At 41.3% G+C, this 20882-nt stretch overlaps 1 protein-coding gene across 13 annotated transcripts; it reads right to left on the minus strand.

Moving 5' to 3' along the window:
* Positions 1–132: 132 nt before the first annotated feature.
* On the minus strand, positions 133–19217 carry zmynd8 (zinc finger, MYND-type containing 8). 13 transcript variants are annotated; one of them, XM_063910934.1, is made up of 23 exons: positions 16523–16615; positions 16363–16433; positions 16136–16261; positions 12322–12389; positions 11913–12064; positions 9511–9732; positions 8925–9038; positions 7917–8024; positions 7651–7743; positions 7460–7547; positions 6824–6879; positions 6648–6725; positions 6421–6536; positions 5843–6345; positions 5627–5758; positions 5048–5203; positions 4423–4938; positions 3812–4342; positions 3252–3448; positions 1875–1955; positions 1711–1789; positions 1391–1630; positions 133–845 (listed from the first exon to the last, which is right to left on the minus strand). In XM_063910934.1, the coding sequence occupies exons 3-23, from the start codon at positions 16213–16215 to the stop codon at positions 670–672; spliced, it is 3786 nt and encodes a 1261-aa protein (XP_063767004.1). In that variant the 5' UTR covers positions 16216–16261; positions 16363–16433; positions 16523–16615; the 3' UTR covers positions 133–669. The 13 variants fall into 13 exon arrangements, with proteins under 13 accessions (XP_063767004.1, XP_063767006.1, XP_063767001.1 ...); XM_063910936.1 differs by having other exon boundaries at positions 9511–9654; positions 16340–16433; positions 16523–16578; XM_063910931.1 differs by having other exon boundaries at positions 16340–16433; positions 16523–16571.
* Between the last annotated feature and the right edge of the window lie 1665 nt (positions 19218–20882).

The raw sequence follows: 20882 nt of genomic DNA on the forward strand, positions 1-20882 counted from the left end.
AACTTAAGATGGCACTTTGTGTGACCAACTATTATTTACCAGATGGTATTCTCTTGAGTTGAGTTTAAGAATGTATTTTCACACTATAGCTAAAACTACGCTAACGGATTGCAATGTAAACATTGAAACAGCTTGTTTAAAATGTTTGTATTTGTTAGTTTCTTTGCAGTTTACAGCAGGCAACAATAGAATAACAAATAAATTAACATAGAATACAAAATAAAAAATGTACAGACGTTTCTGTCAACAGTGTAATCTAACTCTGGGTTGTCCATTAGCATGGGTAACATTTTTGCAGTTTGACACTATGTGTATGTTTTGCGACACTCAGGCATGCTCTTAAGGTCTGTATGCTGACAGCTCTCTAAAGTCGGTAAAGGAGTGCATGAATGTGCAGTATACATTTTTTAGACTGCCCACTTTAGTGGTTGACAACTATCTGCTCTCAGTCTTGTCTTGTTTCCACAATTAAAATGTAAGGACCACTGTGCACTGGGATATGTGAGCCTTAAAAGGCAAACACAAATATAGATATATATTTATATATCAAAAAGAAATTAAGATTGCACCCTCAACAGTCGCTTGAACAGAGAAATTTACATCGACATATCTTTATAGTGGAAAAGAAATATCTACACACATTTACATTTTCAAGTATTGAAATCTCGTTTAGGACAAAGTGACAGCAACGGTGTCAGTGCCCTTTTCCATGTCACAGTCTTTGTCTGATGGTGCGGAGACCGGCGTTTCTCTCAGAGTGCTCGGGCCGCTGCCAGCCTGCCCTAAACCTTTGTTTGGGAGCTCTGCTGTCGACTCAGCCTCAGGTTCTTGCTGTGGGGCTGTGGCTAAAATAGACCAAAAGTGAGGAAAGAACATACATTATATATATGAAAATGTCAGGTCTACTGTGACAGGGATATGAGCAGCCTTGTGAAAAATACTTGGGTTAATGTCATCGACTGATTCAGAATCAGGTTCATTCTCAAGTAGGGTTTACACAAACAAGGAATTTTAGTTGATGTTTACTCATGCATACATCACCAAAGGAAGATGAAATGATTGTTAAATAAGAGCAAATATAGAAACTTATACAAAGTATTGTAACAAGTATAATAAAGTAAAATGAATTTGTTGTACAATAAATAAGAACGTAAAACAGAATAGGACAAGTTACTCAAATGTGTGAAGTGTATTAGAATTTAAGTGGAAGAGCTGTGCACTTATAAAGAGGAAGTCTTGTGCAGAAATGTGAAGAACAGTCAGAGGAATGTGTAAGGGCTGCTGGTATGGAGTGTAAGGAATGACACAAAGATGATGCAAGATTTAATATGTGATGTGGCTATAACCCATATTGATGTAATACAGTGAGGGCGCTGGGACGTCCTGTTACCTGACTGCGTGCAGGACTTCATGTGTTCGGGCCAGTGGGCCTGCTGACAGGGGTAATCACAGTAGCTGGTGTTCCAGCAGCAGTAAAAGATGGCCTCCTTCCTGCAGTTAGCACACCACTGTTTCTTCTTCGTCTCGTCCACTGCTTGCTGCTTCTCCTGCTCCATCTGTTTCTTCACCTCAGTCACCAGACGCTCTCTCTCCTGTTCCAGACTTTGCCTCATTTCTGCCATTGTAAGCTCTGCATTGAAGTACACATAAACTGAAGTAAAACACATTACACAGTTTTCGGGGGAAATGGCTACATGCATTGGTCCTCACCAAGATTGTGCTTCATTTCTGACAACTCTTGTTGATGCAGCCACTGTAATTTTTCTATTTCGATTCTTAGTCTCCTTATCTGGTTAGAAAACAAAAACAGGGGTTAGGGTATGTAAAGGGCCAAAGGCAAAGCCAATGTTAGGATCTAAGTAGTGGTCACTTACCTCTGCTATTGTATTCCCTGAAGTACTCTTAGAAAGGTCATTGTAGATTTCAGTCATTGTACCTTTGATTGCATCCATTATCTATAAAAGAGTAAACATTATAATTTGAAGAGTAATTCAAGAAAAAAAAAAAGTAAATCAATGGATTTTGTAGGTAAAAAAAAAATCAACATTTTTATTAAAACCATAATTTGGGAGTAAAAAAATGTCCTGACCGTCACAAATTAAGAGAGGTTTAGAGAATTTTCAAGTATTTTTTTCTAAATTTACAACTTCACTCTCTTATCATGAGCCCTTTCCAGCTTTGGTTTAATTTCAAAAGGTAAGGGATATTAATGTTGTGTAGGCATACCTTTGTAGATTTTAATTTATAACCCTATGTATTTCCTTAAAGCCATGTTGCCAATAACATTAATAAATACATCTCACAAAAACAAAGACATATTAAGAACATAATGCATTTTGATTAATATTCATAAATTACTGGTTAAGCCACTACATTTTCTGACGACTTCAACGATCAGCCTTATTGCAGTACTTTGATTCATCCACCAGAGGGCCCCAAACAGCCAGAGCCTTCACTAGTCTACCACAGACAAACGTCACCAAGATGGCTGCTGTCCCCTCCCTCCCATGCTCCCGCCACCTGCCACTGACTCACAGGCATGCCCAGTTTCATAATTATAATTTAACTGACTAATGTCTGCAGTCACAAGAACAACATATGCTTTGGTGAGATTATTTGCAGAGAACGTAGATGTATGTCAGAACGTAGATGTACAATGCAACAGTTTATAATCGTGTAGAATGTTCGATATGTGGAAGTTGTCGAGGGGCGTTCAGGTGCCTTTGAAAGCTCGGAATGTCTAACTTATAGCTGTACCAATCATGTTATTGTGGACTGAGGGCAGAATTATCCCGGACCTTTTGAACACACCTTGTTTCAATATTTACGACGGTACACATTTATACGAATTTGTTATTGAATACTTTATTTAGAGATTTTGAAGGCTATAGCTTTCGTGTTTTTAAACAGTAAATATGAATATCCTCTATAAATAGACCATAATTATTGCACCTTTTTGTTAACAACAAAGAGGTATTTTTTTAAACCTACAATTGCGCAAATTATAAATTGTGCAGTCAACTACCAACTCTTATCTCGTTTATTTTTCTTGTCATCTTGAAGTCCAAATGTGTGTGGAAGTCCGAAATATGTAGTTTGAGTGATAGGAAGAACTGGTATTACTTGGATTAGACACCAGGCATATACATACACCTCACCCCGGCAAATAAAGCAACTTCCTCTTTAATAAACCATTATTTAGGGCTAAAGTCCAGTGCATGTGGCAAATATAAACTGAAAATTATACTAACTTTATTTGTGTACTTGGCAATGTCTGCAGCTACATCCGCTGAGGCAGTTGGGATATACACATCTGTGGAGACTGGTGAAGAGGTGGCAGCTGTTCCTAAGCTTGATGCTGCCATCATGGCAACAGAAGCTGGACTACTGGTAACCAGGGTGACCGCCGTTGTGGATGTGCTGAGGGGAGAGTCTTTTTGTTGGACAGCTGGAATTAAATAAACACTTTATTTCAGAAACATCATTATGGTGAAAATCATTTGGTACTGTAAAAAAAGGCTGCCAAGGTGAGGCACAAATATCACGTTTAAAAAAAAGGAAACATTTTCTTAACATTTGAATGCTCGCTTATTCGTATCTTTCATACTCTAAGTTTGGCGGGAAGAATGACAGTTTGCACTTAGGAAGTTAGTTGTTGGCATATGTGAGTTAAGGAGGACTCGCACACACATTAATTAGGGGAATATGGGATACCATCAATACATTTCTGTTTCGGCCCTCCAATGGAAACTATATAGGGAACACCTGCTGCAGAGAATAAATTGGTCAAACTCGAATAGTATTTATCTACCTTTAACAGCCTGTCTGGTCTGATAGCGTGTGCTTTGTGAAGACTTCGGTGATGAAGATGATGATGATGAAGATGATGATACTGCTGTGGAGCCGTTCCCTGTGGCCTGTGCCGGTGCTTGAGCCTGGCCTTGCTTTGGAGACGACGCCTCTATCTGCATGGTGGCCACAGGTTGCTGGTTCTGTTGCTGACGCTGCACCTTCTGCATGTGCCACTTCTGCGAGGAGGTCTGAAATTTGGCGGTGGGATTCCACACCACAGCTCTCTGCACCACCGGCACCGACTCTCTGGGCAGCAGAGGACGCTGTTTCTTCAAAGCAGGCGTGTTGGAGGCTGGGGAGGAGGAGGAGGAAGAAGAAGGGGGTGTTGCGGTGGCACTGGACACGGGCGCGAGGCTTATGGTTGCGGGAGAGGGAGCAGTGAAGGAGACCATGGTGACAGGGATGGCCATGGGTGACTGTGTGGAAACACTGGAGGGTGTAGAGGGAGCTGTGCTGTTTTGAGACGGTGTCGATGGGGTCAGGGCTTTACCTACCAGGGAACCACAAACAAAGATTATGATTCTACATGTCACACGTGCTAAAAATAATCACCCTCACTTTCAGACTTACCAGCAGATGACTCTCTAATGGATGTGTGGTCTTTCCTGCTCCTCTTCCTGTCCTTGCCTCCCTGTTCCTCTCCGAGGTCGATAACCAGCTCCCTCTCGGAGTCAGAGTCCTCCACCGGCTGTTTTGCTTCTTCCTTCGCCTGCACCTTCTCCCTGAGAGGAGGTGATAGTGGAGTTGCTTTGGTCTTCTCAGGGCTCTTTTTTTCAGAATCTGCCCTCGTTTTTTCTCTATTCGGAGCATCTGATGCAGTTGCACTGGCATCGCCTGCTGTTGTGTCTGATGCCTCGAACGAATCGGCTTTACCCTCCTTATCTTGGCTTGCAGAAGGTTGGTCTTTGCTTTTACTTTTTGTAGGCTCCTTCTGGGTATCGTCATTGGAGGCTGTATTCTGACCGTCCTTGGTCTTTTGCTCCTCATCACTGGCGTACTCACTGTCACTGGAGTCAGACTTATCGGAGTCTTCTGAGTCACTGTGCTCCACACTTTTATACACATCAACGGAGATCTCATCGATTCCTGCAGAACAAAGAAGGAGGGATATATCACAACGCTATGTTCAGCTACTTACAATGCTTCTGCTGACTAACAGAACTCGCTTTTTTTATTCAATGCATACCCTACTGACCCAGTTGTGCCTTGCAACTCTCTATGGTTTTGTCCAAGTTGAGCTGGAAACGGCTCTTGATCTGTCTTTTTGGCGAGGTGAGGACCGGTGTGGCTCCTTGTTTCTGCTGAACCGTTTCACTGAGCTCCTTTAGGTCCATTTCTGCTTTACTCCGATCTAGAACAATACAACATGACATTATTCCAAACAGAAATGTCTCTTGAGGTGTGAAATTCCACCTACTCTTAAACAGATCGAGCATATTATTTAATCTCCTAAATGAATATATAAATGCTAACAGACTCAAAAGGCTGATCAGCACACACTGCCTATATTCATTTTAAATAAATTATTTTAATATTTTAAATGAATAATACCCACACCCAGCATCATCATCATGCAACCAGTAAAAACAATGGTTTGGGAAGTGCTTTCATCAAACGAGCATATACACATTGGTGGGACAAGAGCATATTGGTCTGAAAGGTTTCAGCCTAAATATCTGCACCACTGAAAGGCAGAATCTTTCACAATGCTTTGCTCACAGAGAACAAACATCTTTAAATACTCTATTATTTATAATTGCCATAAGATATTCACCTAGATTGAGGTTCAGAATGCTTCCTGGGGGCGGCGTCTTCTCCTGCTTGACACTGGGAGCTGGGGAGTGGAATGGTTTAGGGCTGTCCAAGGATGTGCCTGCAGGACACGGTCGAGGATGGGCAGGGGATGCTGTTCAGAGACACATCATGTTAGTCTCCCTTCATAAGACGTAACAAACCTGTTGCAACAACACTGATGCACGGGGTAAAGTACCTGTACAGTCCATAGATTCTTCCCCGGTACTGTACTGGCTGTTTGGAGCTTTTGTCTGGGACTTGTCCGCTGTCTCCTGCTCCGCATCCGAACCGGTATGGGCCGAGGAGTTGGTGCTCATGGGAGATCGAGGCATGTCAGCGAGGGGGAGCCGTCGCCCTGCTGTGCCACCTCCCACCACCACAGCAGCAGACAACATGGTCCTGGCTAAGGAGATCTTGGGTGATGCCGTCATATCAAAGCTCAGTTTGATCTTCTCCTGTTTCTCAGATTTGATCGGGGCGGATGAGGGGTTGGAGGGATCCAGCAGCATCTGGAAGTTGTTGTCAGGAGTGTATGGTGTCCTGAAGGGGGCATAATTAAACACTCCAAACTTCTTCCTCATGTTCTCCACGTAGACCTCCATCTCTTGCATGGCACTGTTGAAGATGCTCTTAGTCTTCTTCACAGAGAAGGGAATCTCTTTGGACATGAGGTAGCAATTGTTTAAAGGAACCCAAGCCCTGAAGGATGAAAACTTAAATCAGAAACACAGCTTGACATGTGTTAAAGTAACCGAGTAACTGAAAGGCTGATACCTGTCATGCTGTCCAAAAAAGCGAGCATCCACTTGTCCGTCTTTGTCCCGCAGAGCTTTAGCAGGCCAGAATGGAAATCCTTTCAGTTTGGCCCACACTAGAGGGTGCGGGTTACTCTGCAGACAAACATAAACACTGGGACTAAGTTGGTGTATTCCAGTGATTTAGGTTTGAAAAGCTAAAGAATCTGGTGGAGTCAGAAACTTTAAGTCACTCAACTAGCTTACACAAGGCTCACAGAACCAGTTGTCTCTCTTTTGGCAAGCAGACAGGTAGCACTCAGGACAGACTTCAATCTCGTTCATCTATAATTGAACAGAAGACAAATGGAATTAAGTTTCAGCATGTCATATCATGTCTAGTGTCTTTAGATCAAAAATACTAGTATTTTCAGACAACTCACCTCGTGTTCACAGATTTTTACGATAACTTTAGCTGTAGCCGTGAGTTTGTGATTGCCTGGAGAAAAGAAAATACACATTTATGTTACACAATTCAAATACACACTGATTCATTACTGAATATAACAGCAGATTATTGTTTAACAAAACTTTAATAACCAAATTAAATATTTTGTGAGAATTGCAATTAAAAACTGAAAATCAATTAGACTAATTCATGACATTGTATATTTATCTTCTTATTAAAGAGGCCCTTTTACGCTTTTTGGGGTTAACTGTTCCTTCAGTGTGTTCATACACCCCCCTCCTGCCGAAACGCCTCGAATGGACTCCTTTGTTTACTTCCGAATCATATTGACATCACTATGTAACAATATGTGACAGCCTAAGAGGCGGGACATCTCTTAGCAGATGACTAATCAAAACAGAGCAGGTCCAGTTAACCAATCAGAGCAGGCTGGGCTCTGGTATCAGACAGAGGGTGAAAATTGGAGCTGCAGCACAGGCAGTATGAGAAAAATAAAGAGCTCTTTAAACATTAAAGCATGGAGACAGTGGACGCACAAAATAGAAATATGAACCTGAAAGTAAGCATAACAGGGCCCCTTTAAATATGGTTTCCACACAATGAAACATACCTCCATTGTATATAATACAGTTGTGCAAAATCCATTTTGCATCTGCCAAGAAGGCCTCTGTGCAGCCATACATTTTCTTTTTAATATTCTGCGATGCAAAAAGGAAAGATGGAGCCCGACTGACAAAACTTTTTAACATTGCTACATTCATATTATCGAAGAGAGTGATGTGTAACAGCTTGTGGGGTTACCTTCTCAAGAGTGCAAAGATCCATAGGGTGAAAAATGTACTCGGCGTAATCGGGATGTTGTTCAAGAGAGACAGGTTTCTGGAAGGGTTCAGTCTATAGAAGTGGATAAACAGAGAAGAGAATGAAGGAAACTCTCACTGCTCAACTTTCCCCTCTACCACACATGCTACTACTCAAACAAATCTAAAAGCTGCTTCAAACAAAAGGAGGAAAACCAGTGGAGGAAGAAATCATGACGGGGTCTTGTTAGTGGTGTAATTGATTACCCAATTAAAAGTCTTTCTCTGCGTGGAAGCTGCATGGGGGGTGCGAGATGACAAGCGGGGATGATCCTGAAAGAGAGTGAGAGGGGGCAGCTGTATCCTCACCACCAGCTAGCATGTTCATGGTTTCCAGCCATGACAGGCCCGTTAGAGTACAATCACTATGATTGTTAGTTTTGTTATAAGAAATATTGCACATGCAAAGTAATCATATATAATCATGCTGGACTGATATGTGGACAGGTAGTAGGTCAGGCTGCAGATCTTTACATCTGGCACGACTGAGGGGAATATGATGGGTAGATAAGCAATCTAAAAATTAAATTCTGTCCAGAAAACAACACGTGCCAATATCTACGGGCCTGTGTCCATATAGCGCCTTTTCCTGAGCACCAGGTTCTTTTTTCAATTGTTTTCACACAGGTGTACGGTTGCCTCGAGGAAAAGTGCTGCACCCAGCGTAGTGATGCCACTGCTTGTAGTTGAAAATATTAGTCTGCTGGTGACGTAACTCCAGAAACTGGAAGAGAAGATTGTATTCTGCCAAAAACTACCTTAGCAAACGGACCAGTGGACAGTGGATTTTGCTGCCAGTTGTGTGAGACTTTTATCGCCTTAACGCCTTCATCCTCCTCGCTCCACAGCTGTCAGACTGAGCAATGACAAGTTAATTAAGATAAATTAAAAGAAAGCGAATTCCGGTCACTGCCCAAATTGATAAGGAAAGTCAAGGAGGCAAAGCTAGTGAGTCTTACAAAAGTGGTCATACCTAGTTAAGATATCGCTGTCATGGAACAAGCTTTTCCGATGAAACGCTGGGAGCCGGCTCTTAGCCTGCCAGCCTCTTTCTGCTTAAAGAAAAGCACTATGTGGACACAGGGCCTAAGTGATAAATCTGAATGTAGAATTAGAAGAAGGCAGACATGAGAATATACTGTATACCACATCTGTCATTAGACATAACGTAATCAGTTTGGTAGCATGAATTATGAACATAGAGGGAGTACTTACACCTGGCTGCTTCATCTTCTGAAGGGCAAACTTTAGTAGGTATGACAGCTGCTCTATAGTGAGCATCATCATGGCTTTGCTCTGAGTCTCTATACACTCAGCAACTGTAATTTTCTGAAAGACATCGAGAGGAAAACTTTCATCACTGGCGTCCAAACATACTGCTTTTTCATCAGACTTTGACTCAAGGCTTTAAAATGTGGTTTTCAGCATCCTTACCCTATACGTAATACCAGCGGTGAAATGTAATGAGGTACAATTACTCAAGTATTCTAAGTACATTTGTAGGTACTTGAACTTATATGCTATTACCATGTACTTTATACTTCTATTTCACTACAGTTATGGAGCCAATATTGTATTTATGACTTCTCTATAATTATCTGACAGCGTTAGTTACTTCATGGATTCAGATTTAAAGCTGATAAACACATATTATATACGTATATATTGACATTGTAGTATAGGTTACAGATCCAGCACGAGTATAAAAGTCATTCAAATTAGCTCCACATATTTCATCTGGGATAGACTGAAATAAAGTCTGAGCATTCTTCCAACACGATACACACTCCTGGGCGAGTACCTCACACTCCGGACAGAACCAGTCCCCCTCTGGCTCTGCGGGTAGTTTGAGGCACTTGGCGTGGTACACCCTGGGGCAGAGCTCACAGCAGAGCACCTGGCCCTCGCGGTGGCACAGCCAGCAGTAGAAGTCATTCCTGCCGTCCTGCGGTACAACATCAACAGGGTCTGAGGTGAGTGCTGGCTGCTTCACATAGTAAAAGGGACCGTGTCTTAGTTCTGACTGCAGCGCGGGCAAAAGAAAGACAAAGTTGGGGAAGGTCAAAATCAGGTCAGAGGTTAGAGAAGCCAAGCACACATGCACAGCATCAACAAGTAGAGGAACATTTCCAAAGTGAAGACTGCTGTTGTGAGCTATGATAAGTACATGTGGTGAACAATCACTGCTAGTTTGTAAGATGAGACATTTAAAGGGGTCCTATTGTGCTTTTTGGGGTTTGTGCATGTTAATGGTAGGCAAAGGCTGAAATCCCAAAGTTCCCTCACAATACAAATATGAACCTGAAAATGAGCCTAACAGGGCCCCTTTAAAAGTCCACTTAATGTTTTAATTGTGATGGAAAGAACAGGTTTGAATATTTATCAGTTGCTCGTTACTGTTTAGGAGGATAACCACTGTGGACGGCCTCCATTAAACTGGCTAAGGCTCCAGTAGTTACAGTTCCCACTAATCATTTACAAAGTTTAGCTTAATGTGCCAATCGTAAGTTACCAGCAATCATTTACCTACTGTGCATTTGTGAGCTGTTTTACAATCAAAGGAAGTAAAACATGCACTTTCTCATACTGCAGACATTCTTACTAAAATAGTAAAAACTAAAACAAGCATTTGTTCAAATTAGAGTTGCACAGATTATTTATTCGATGTCAGTAAACGTATTAAAATACCCTCATCATTAGGATTGAATGAGATTGAACAACTACGTAAAAATGTACAGCAATAATATGTATTCCGGTGGAAGACAACCCCAAACATAAAACTACAAAACACAGTTTAAAATAACTCTGTAATAAGCACCACATTCTGAAATACTTCTATATTTAGACCACAATGGAGAAGACCACAGGAGGTCAGCTTATGGTATTTAGTAATAATATCAGAACATCTAGTCCTGTCTGGGGTGAGGCTCATAACAGCTGGAATTAAACAGTGTGTATAAAAGACTTTCAAGCACATGTGCAATCATTCAAATGTACAACAACGATAAACAACGGAGACATCTTAAGGCACCTTAAATATCTGCAAAATGAAAAGAAGCTCATTTAAGAATAAATGTCTACATGCTGAACATCTCACTAAACACTCCCATCTGCCCCAATGCAGCTGCTAAGTGTCCGACAGTTCAGATTGTCATCATGCTGGGGAGTTTCCAGGTGTTGATGAGTGTAACCACACCTAATATGTGTTATTGGCAGCCGGGCATAACAAAAGAACATCATTCATGTCCCATCAGTGAAACTCTCCTGGCCTTTAAATATTGACCCAGTACGAAATTACTGATCAAACAGGAGAAGCATCTGTACCCACACCCATGCTGCTGATCGTATCAGTGAGCCAGCGTTAATACTCCACTGACTATAAGGGTAGGAATGTGGCAAGCATTATTTATTTTTGATTTACCCGTAAATATAGCAGTTACACCAAAAACAATACCCACGCAAATTGTTTTATATTGATCTTTAACAGGATTTTGTTCACCATAAATGATTTTCTTATCTGGCATCTACAGATAAGAAAGAAATATGAAGAAGAAAATGAAAACTAGCAGCTGACTACGCACGCATTTCCTGCAAAGTATAGGTACAAAATAATGCTAAAATACATTGCTGTGAATGTTTTCTCAAACCACCAGTTTTAACTCATATTTGTATCGTTTTTCAACAGATTTTCGTCTGAAAAACAACAACAAAATACAGTGAAACTGAACAAATTGTGTGAAAAATGCAAAAACTAATTTGGAGTAATGCTCATCCGGGTAAAACGTACCTCTAAATAACAAAAATATCCGTTTACTATTGCTTAATATTTATCAACTTTAATCACGGACTTGCTCACCAAACAAACAATGTAAATATCGTATTGGAAACGTTTTGGATTTTTTAGGCAGCATCACACAGTCCCATGTTTGAGGGAGGGAACAGTCCTCTTAGTTTCAGACAACTTCTATGAATGGTGGGTAAATTTAAGCTTCTCACATTAGGGGCAAGAATCTAAATGTTGTTTGTGATTTGAGTGATCCTTTAAGACAAGAGCATAACCTCTGTGTGTTTGAGGTGTTTTAATCAAAGAGCTTCATTAATCAATCTGAAGAGTAGTTGTCTGTAAGCGTGATTACCAAAAGACACTCATCCCTTTAGGATGAGAGTGAGGCCGGTTTAAATCCTGTGTCAGGTGATCGTTACCTGTTCTTTGCTGCCGCTCACAGCCCCAGGTTTCTTCTTCTTTTTGGTGGGGCAGGGGGAGGTTTCAGCAGAAGAGTGACCGTTGGATGAGTGAGAGGGACTCGACATCTTTCGTTTGTGGGTCACCCGTTCTGCTGATCCTGTGTCTGAAACTGCAGACAGAGGTCAGAGATTACACACACCAAGCAGGGCACAGTGATGGCCTACTTAGAGCAGGAAACAAATACCACAAATGACACCACATGTTTCCCCCTGCACTCAGTCAGGTTGGAGTCAGTAAGCAGTGCATTGAATAATATGCTAAATAAAATCAAGACAGCCACATCTTAACCCCTTTAGACAACAATGCATCATCAGTGTAGAAACAGAGCTTTGCCAACCTACAGTATCAACTTGTATATGTTCTTACCTTTGGATCGTGTGGAAATCTCCATTTCTTCTGATTTAATTTCTGTTTTCTCCTCTTCCTCTGCCACACTATTGCAGGAAAGAGCATCGTCAAAGGGGAAGATTTCTCACACTATAACTTGTGCTCATATCATTCAGTCAAAAACCGGTTTGAAATGGTTCCTTAGCACAACTTGCTCTTAGGAGTTACAATCAAGTTGGGGTTTAAGATGTTGACCTACTACTTACTGTCACTGACGTACACTATGGCTGCGTCTTTAATGCGTGCAGCATCACAGTATATAAGCCTCCCGAACTACTGTCATTGAAGGCCAATTGAAAGTTCAAACTATTTGATAAATATTTTATTTTCTAGGTTTAAAAGTTTCCCCATTTGAGGTAAATTGGAGCATCAAAAACACACTGATTGTGTGTCGGATAAAGTCCAAAATCGCCGAAGTATTGTGTGCTACATTAAATGCTAAATTAGTTTTTTAATTAAACAGTGTCACATACTTCCTGAAATATTTCCCTTCGCTCACTACGATGGGAAAGGCGTGCGCTCCCTTGATGGTGATGTCATTCTGGTTAGATTGAGGGTGCTTGGATGTGAACAGAGTTATCTTAAAGCGCTCTAAAAAATCCTATTAAATCACATTTTCAAACTTCTGACACATCATACGTCAAAAAGGCGTTGACTGATAAATGACACACAAATTGTGTCTGTGTTTGGCATAGTAAAATACCTAAAGGTGACTCATAGATTCTTGTTTCACGAGAGCTGTCTGCAGCCGAAAAAAACATACGACATATTTGAACTGTGCTGAATGTTACATAATATCAATAAAACGCATTTGAATGTTTTAAGCATAGTAGACGAACTACGCATGAAAACAACTGAAAGAGTCTGCAAAATTCCAGATTTATACAAGCCAGACACTACAATGGGACTGTAGGTACACGATAGTTCAGACATCTCTCAAATGTTGATATCTAAACACAATTAAAGTAAAACGGTAACCAACACTCGAGCAAAGACAGCTCAACGTGCAGGGCCGTTCTCCAATCTTAAACTGCAGCCACCTTCCTCCACCAACCACAGATCTATAAATAGTAAACATGACACACAGAACAGTAGAATCTGCGTCTGACATCCAGCGAGGGAAACAAAAAAAGACTTCCCTGTTGTTTCAAAACACTCATGTAATATTCATTGAGCAAGTGACCTAATAAAGGAGAGCATACCATTATGGATTGCACAATCACATCCCCAGGTTTGAGGAGAAACATTTCCTGGACATTCAAGACGCACTTAGTGCTGAGAAACACCCTTTTTTCAAAATCCACCCAACAGGTTTTGTCAGTATCAGCTCAACATAATTCACCTTGGTTTGCAGGCACAATATTGTCGAGCCTATTACTGTTGCAATTTTCTCTGACGCCCCCAGCAGAAACACCTGCCTCACTGTCTCCTTTTTGCCAATTTCTGTTTTGCTTTCTCCCGAGGAAAGCACCATTTGGGTTTTGTGAAATACATAGACTGAAAACAAAAACACTGCTGCCATTTGAACAATCTTGGCTACTCCTCCTGCTCCTCAATCACTAGGCAGGAGACAGGAACGCAGCACCTCTGCAGAGACACACAGGAGTGCAGTGAAATGGTTTTACTGGCCTTCTCATCTAACCTGTCTGGACATCTTCTGACAACAAACGCCAGCAACATCCTGTCCTGTCCAGGAAATACAGCAACAAAAGACAAAGAGAAAGACGGTCACATGGGCGGATATCAATGATGCCCATCCTGAGAAAAACATATCAAAATCAAAGCCCCTAAGAGGACACATTGTTACCTCCTGACACAACCCTCTCCACACCCACCCCCTCCACAACATCCATGCTTTAATGTAGGAAATGAACAGCATACCTTTTTTTCCTTACTCACACAGATTCTTCAGCCTATTCTTTAATCTTTTTCAATTATTCAGGGCGTTGGGGGGATGAGGGAAAAGATGGGTCCAGGTTTCCCAGAAGGCCTTCTCTCCCTGCTGCTCTCTCCTGCAATTGTCAATCTTTAACCTCAGCTGCAGGCTGCCGATTGGCTTGAGCGCCACACGGAGGCGCCTGATTGGGTGCTCGTCTCGGTGTGCCACACGGGCTCCCTTCTCCCCGCTCTCCTCAGCCTCAGTGCTGCAATGCAGAGAGGACTGCTCCTGCTAAAAAACCTCCTCAAAACCCAGTTTCCCGCTGCCTTTACAGCCCATACGGACATATAGCAGCCACACATGCATCAGGATGCCGCTCTAAAGGCTTGACAGGGAGAGGATCAGATTCCCTCCCTCACTGTGCTCTCAGCCAGTGTATCTGTTTGGCATCCATTTTGAACACTCTCTCTCTCTCTCTCTCTCTCTCACTCTCTCTCTCTCTTCTCCTCTCTCCCTCTCTCTGACCACTGTGTGCACACACACAGCACGTACACACGGCACAAGTCGACTCTGCTGTAAGAGACCTCATGTGGCTTATAATGTGGCCCAGCATGTTGATGTGCAGCACAGGCCTGACGCCGGACACAAAGACAGGACTGGAAATGTCACAGGCCTACCACAAAGCATGGAGGGACTAAACCCCTCCCTCTGTCTCCCCCTCTCTCTCTCTGCAATGCTTCTTCAACATATTCTGTTTTATAATCAATACCTGCCTGGAGACTTGAGTGTGAGCGCCAGTAAGCCGACATTAACATGAATAAGCATATAAGAGGGACGCCATGTATTTTCCCGTCCTTCTGGGAGATCTTTTTTGTGTTTGATCAGTTTCTGCATTTCTTTTAATCACCATTGAGCAGGAATACAAAGAAATGCACAGAATTGAAGCACATTGGTTTATATTCAGTGCAAGAGAAGTATCCGTCATCACATCCAGGCCAAAATGTCAAGGCCAACTACATTAACTACGCAGTTCCAAGAAGGTCAAGGGGTGGATATTTAACACACACACACACACAGTCTGTGTCGGTTTACCCCAGTCCTCACAACATAGTGGAATGAAGGGATTAGACGAATTACCAAGCACCATTCACAAAACACTGAGGGGGGGATTTGCTGTTTCACTCAATGCTCCTGAACTCTGGTCAAGCAGCATTATGTGCGTCATTATATACAGGCCATAATTTCCTTTGGTTGTATATAAAACACAACCTTTGTCATCCACTAAGAACGACTAACTATTCCACCTGGGATATATCCAATGTTCAGGAATAAAAGGACAATCTGGATACACTGGCAGAATGAATAAGTACATTTCATTCCTTTCTGATTCATGCACACAGAAAGCTGACATGATAACAAAGATAAACAGAATCTAACCTGGCCGCCTTCAAACAGGATTTCAAGCCTCTCTCTGGATGAGATGAGGGTTTCTATGCAGAGCCTTTTCAGAGGAAGTCCTTCCCTTCTTCTTTCCTTCTTTCTCACATACAAATACCCAGTGTGCTTGGAGCAGAGGGACAGAAAGGGGAAGCTCTCTAAAATGGCTGACACTCGGTAGCAGAGAACAACACTGGGAGGCAGTGCACAGGCAATTCCTCCAACCCTGAGAGGAATAATCCGCTACGGCATATTTACTCCGTAGATATTTTGGAAAACCAGCGAGCGACTTACAGGTTTAGGCCTGTTCAAAGCGCGATTCGCCAGGTAAATGAGGTAATTGTGGTGAGGTGAACTTGGTGTGAAGCGTAGAATCATTTACAATTTTGTATTGCCACGTTGGTGTGGCAAACAATTGCTGCCATGCTCTCGCACCAGTCTGAGGCCTAAATTAAACTTGCTGCGCTGTCAGTTTACCATCTGTTAATTCCTCTGGGGACTCCCCTCTGCAGTGCTCCCTGTCTCTGCCATCCCGGATCCCTCACCAGGCCTGCCATGTTGACCGCATATAGGCCAGGGCCAGCCACAAAACCTCTCTTTGATCTTGACAAAGAAAAAGCAGGTTAAAGTCAGGGTTTTATGAATGTACAATGACCTTACACTTGACCTGTGACCCCCTACCGTCCTGTTAGCAGACACTGTACCATGCTATGCTCTCCTTTAAAGCTCCACTCCTATGCTGTGGGGTGACAAATTCTCTTCCCCCTCCCCCAGTCTGTCAGAGAAACCTGTATTATTACCCAGGCACACACACAGTAGCTGGTGCCTTATCAAGAGATGTGAAAGAATAAAAATAGGGCTTACCTCTGTGGATGCATGGCTACAAAACTCTGTGTGATATGTCAATGCTTATTTAAACATGGAGGACAGCCCTGTCAGCCCTCACCCTGCTCAGAGCACAGCCACGGCTCTCCAAGCTGTCCGACACACTGCTCTGATAGAAGGCGCGCCGAGAGTGGCCGCAAATGCCGACAGAATGAAAGGCAGCTGCTGATTGGCTAGTGCATTTCCTGGCTGCTTGTCTTTTGTTCAGCACAGGCAGGCTCATACGCAGTACTCAGAGCAAGAGGAGCTAGGCCCAAATAAAAGTCAGCCTCTGCACATATATCAGCTACCAAGAAATCTGTATACAGCTGTTGTTGTTTCAGCTATGAAGAAGGCCTCTGGTGTAAGGGTAGTCAGCAGATGTGCACACAAAGAAAGGCCTGTGGCTGTATTCCTCATGAGTCTCACTAGTGCCCACCCTCAAGTTCAAGCAACCTTTTATGGGAAATATTAATACTCTGCTTAACAAATAAAGGCAATGTAACACAGGCTTGATGGAGTGTCTCTTTGGCCTATCCAGGTTTAACAGCAAGGTCGGAAATGCAGACTGAAGTACAGTCATGTGATTTGCCTGACGCTGGTCTTTGAACTGATGTGATCTCACGGTAACAATGTGGTTCCGCAAAGTCAAGATTACGCTGTTAAAGCAACAGTGACTTTAAGTTTTTTATTTATCGTTTGACCATGATTCAGCAAGATGTTCAAGGTCCTCTTGCACTTATTAGAATTTTAGGAACTTCTTGTTTTCTTTTTGTTTGCCTAATGTTTATATTTAGAAACATGGCAGTTTATTATTACAGCTTAGAGCTTTGCTTTTGAAAAGGAAATGCACATCAGTAAAGGAGGACGTTTATTAATTGTAAATGCAAGCAGAGCTTTTATAATATTTTCTTTTTTCTCTCAAAGTGTGTTCAAAATGGAGGCTATATCTAAACTTCCATAAGAAATGTAACGGATGCTACCTGCATACAAATTAGCTGATTATCCTTTTCATATTTCTTAAAATCTAAAGCATTATTCAATAAATGTGTGTCTCCCGAAGGCTGTTTCTGGTCCTTGTTCAATGCAAATTGTGAATATTAAATGGAAGTACCGGTAGAGTTATCTACCTAACATCGAACAGCAGTATAGGTTAAATACATCACTATGGTGGATTGATTAGTTTGAAGTGGAAAACAAAAATGATTCAAGATTCAAGATTCAAGAAGCTTTATTTATCCCGAGGGAAATTGAGGAGAGCGAGCGACTGTTGCTGGCTGCCGCTCGTAGCAGCGCCGGAACCGGAAAGTCATTGTGTCTCTGTAGCTAAAATATCATAAGATGGAATGCATTACACTTGGCGATAATGTTAATTGCACTCTGCTTTTTGTAATTGATAAGATTTGACTGCTGTGAAAAAGTCTGCACTGCTCATTTTCCGTGGCCTCTCCTTCTACAGAGCTAAAGACAGCAGCAACCTCTTGTGGGGAAACTTGTAACAGCTCAGTGCACATCGGCCCAGGGATTCTCAAAGGACAAAAGAAAGAAATTAGACTTCATATATAAAGAAGAACCAGCTGTGAAAAAAGGCTCACAGATGTGTTGACATGATAAGCAGAGGATGCTTGTACAATGTAGGATGGAGTATAGTGGGTGAAGCCTGCATCAAAGTATTAACTCAATGGGCTAACAGTTTGAACTGACTGTTAGGCAAAGGTGGAAGAAGTACTCAGATCTTGTATATCAAAGTAGAACTACCAGAGTGTAGGAATACTCTGTTACAAGTAAAAGTACAAGCTCATATTTGCATCTAAATATACTTAAAGTACAAAAAGTGAAAGCACTCCTTATGCACAATGGCCCATTTCAAAATAATATAAAGTTCAGAAGGAATATCGGCTAAATGTAAGTACCAAAAGTTAAAGTGCTCGATGTGCAGAATGGAACATTTCACAATATTATATTATTATGGTTATTGTATACTGTTTTTGTACGTGTAAAAGCATTTTAGATTTAAGTTGGTCAATGTGGACCAATACTTGAAATATTGAGTAGATTGGTAGTACAGTATTACATTATACCATATAGGCTTATCATGTGTTGTTACATGAAGGTAATAACTGTGTGTTAAATAAAGGTATTAGAATGTCTGCCCCTGAAATGCAGTGGGGTAGAAGTATAAGGTAGCATTAAATGGATAAAGTCAATTACAAATATGTCAAAAAAGTACTCAACTACAGTATATTGAGTAAGTACACTTTTACTTTCCACCACGGTTACTAGGATACCACTTAGCCTATATGGTTTAGCTAGCTTCTCCTCGGCTAGGTCACTAAAATGCAGTGACGCCTTAAACACGTGCACTGTACAAAATAAACTAGATATTAACGTTGACCTTTGATTACATATGCCAATTTGTACATCTCTTGATAGTAATCGTCAACATCTTCACACCTGGCTTGTAGTTAATTAGCTAGTGCGTTAGCTTCAGGTAACACTACACAGGGAATATCGGCTAAGGACGTAGTGACTTAGCCTGTACTTAAAACAGATCTTTAAACAAAAACAAGAATATATCTCTGGTGACAACACATAATAATATTAAATCATTAGTTTGGATATATTATGTCACCTTAGTGAGGCTCCACTTTCAGTTTATTTGGTGTCCATCCTGCAGACCGGTGATGTTCTGAAGTGCCCGAATGGTAACGAGGCCTGCTGTCCCCAAGATGGCGCCCTAGCCAGACTTAGCCTGCTCAGGTCATCCCTGGAATAGCTTCAAGTGTTCCTAGGAATCAAGGCCTTGAATATCATATGGCTTTATGTAAATGTTATTTTTATCATTCTTCTCTCATCTTTCTCTCAACGCAGATACCTTGAAATCTGGTCACTTTCTTTGCCTATAATTAATTATCTATTTTTCATTGACATCATTGCAACTATTAAAAAAGCAATAGTATAACATGCAAAACCGGATATGAAGCAGTTGTTTCATAACCCACTTCTTGAAACTATACAGCCTTACTTAATAATAACAATGAGTGACAGGCCTTTGCTTTATTGCTTTGTATTTTTCTGTAGAATTAAACAGATTGTATTCATGTTGTTATTCAAGGTATTTCAAAAGAGAACTGCATTTCATTGTGATTTCCATGATGTATTATTGATTATATGAAATGGAAAATAATGTTACTATCCTGTATCAACAAAAACATTTGACAACAATATCATTTTAAGGTATAACGCTGTGTTTTTAGCTGTCTTCTCGTGATTCTTTTTTAAGTAATGCATGCATAGGAACTACGTATCACTGATTTGTACAACACAGATAACCTGCTTCTTGTAAACAATCATTCAAATCCCACTAACAACCTATGTGTATTAATCTATTTAAACGTGTAAACATTTTAGACACACCATGTCATTGTTATTCTGGGTTTTACATTTAAAACAAATGATTGTCCTCTTGCTTTAATGGTGTTAAAGCTAATAATGGCTGTGCAAGATGTTTGTGTGCTGTATTGTGTCGGCAGAGAAAATTGGGGATGGGAATGCGTTTGGAGCAAAGAAAGGCATGCTGTTAGCTGTATGCAGGTAAACTAATCTGAATACATTAATGATTATGGGGCTATCTCCTGTCCTTTCAAACTGTTATCTCCTGTCCTTTCAAAGTATAGAAGCTGAGTAGGGAGGGGGGATGGGATAAAGTGTCTCACACTCATTTAGGGGGGAGGTCAGTTTGCCATGTTTTGTGGGGGAAGGGGTACAAACAGAGGGCCACCGGGCCCCTCTTTGGTTCTCCATGGAATGTAATTGAGGTTCTCTCACTCAGAAAGACATACAAACAGACCAAACACAATACACTACAAAAATGCAGGAAAAAGTATTTTTGTTTTTTTCAAACTGTTGGTGACTTCTTCAAATGACCAGGCTTTTAAAAATCTAACATAAGCAAACCATCTGCGTAAATCTGAGTAATCCACTTTTATTTTAATATTTGTTGTGACTAATGCATGAATAACCTATTATCCATTATTTTAGTTTAGTTGAATGTCAATTCAGGAAATATTTGGTCCGTCACGTTTGTGAATTGGTTGCACAACAGATAATGCTATGACTTTGGTAATGAACCTCCTCAGTTGCTTTGCTTTAACCAAATAAAATGTATGGACAACTATGAACTGCATGCAAACAATTGAATGTTTTTACCTCAAAGTTTATATAGGCTGATTGCAAAATGATTTTCAGACAGGAAAGAACAAGTAGGGAGCTAAAGTTTTCAACTACACCCCCCCCCCTCCCTGCATCCTGCTGCTTTCCCTCCATGTTTGGCCCTTACTCCCTCCTCAGTAGTAAACAT

Source organism: Eleginops maclovinus, chromosome 20 (assembly GCF_036324505.1).
Source record: "Eleginops maclovinus isolate JMC-PN-2008 ecotype Puerto Natales chromosome 20, JC_Emac_rtc_rv5, whole genome shotgun sequence".
Lineage (NCBI taxonomy): Eukaryota > Metazoa > Chordata > Actinopteri > Perciformes > Eleginopidae > Eleginops > Eleginops maclovinus.

Coding starts and splice junctions, on each gene's coding strand:
- zmynd8 (XM_063910931.1), bottom strand. CDS start 16,365: ATGGTACAGTGTCTGCTAACAGGACG. Junction 16,262..16,339: donor CAGTGTCTGCTAACAGGACG/GTAGGGGGTCAC, acceptor TTCTTTGTCAAG/ATCAAAGAGAGGTTTTGTGG. Junction 846..1,390: donor GAAGTCCTGCACGCAGTCAG/GTAACAGGACGT, acceptor GGTCTATTTTAG/CCACAGCCCCACAGCAAGAA.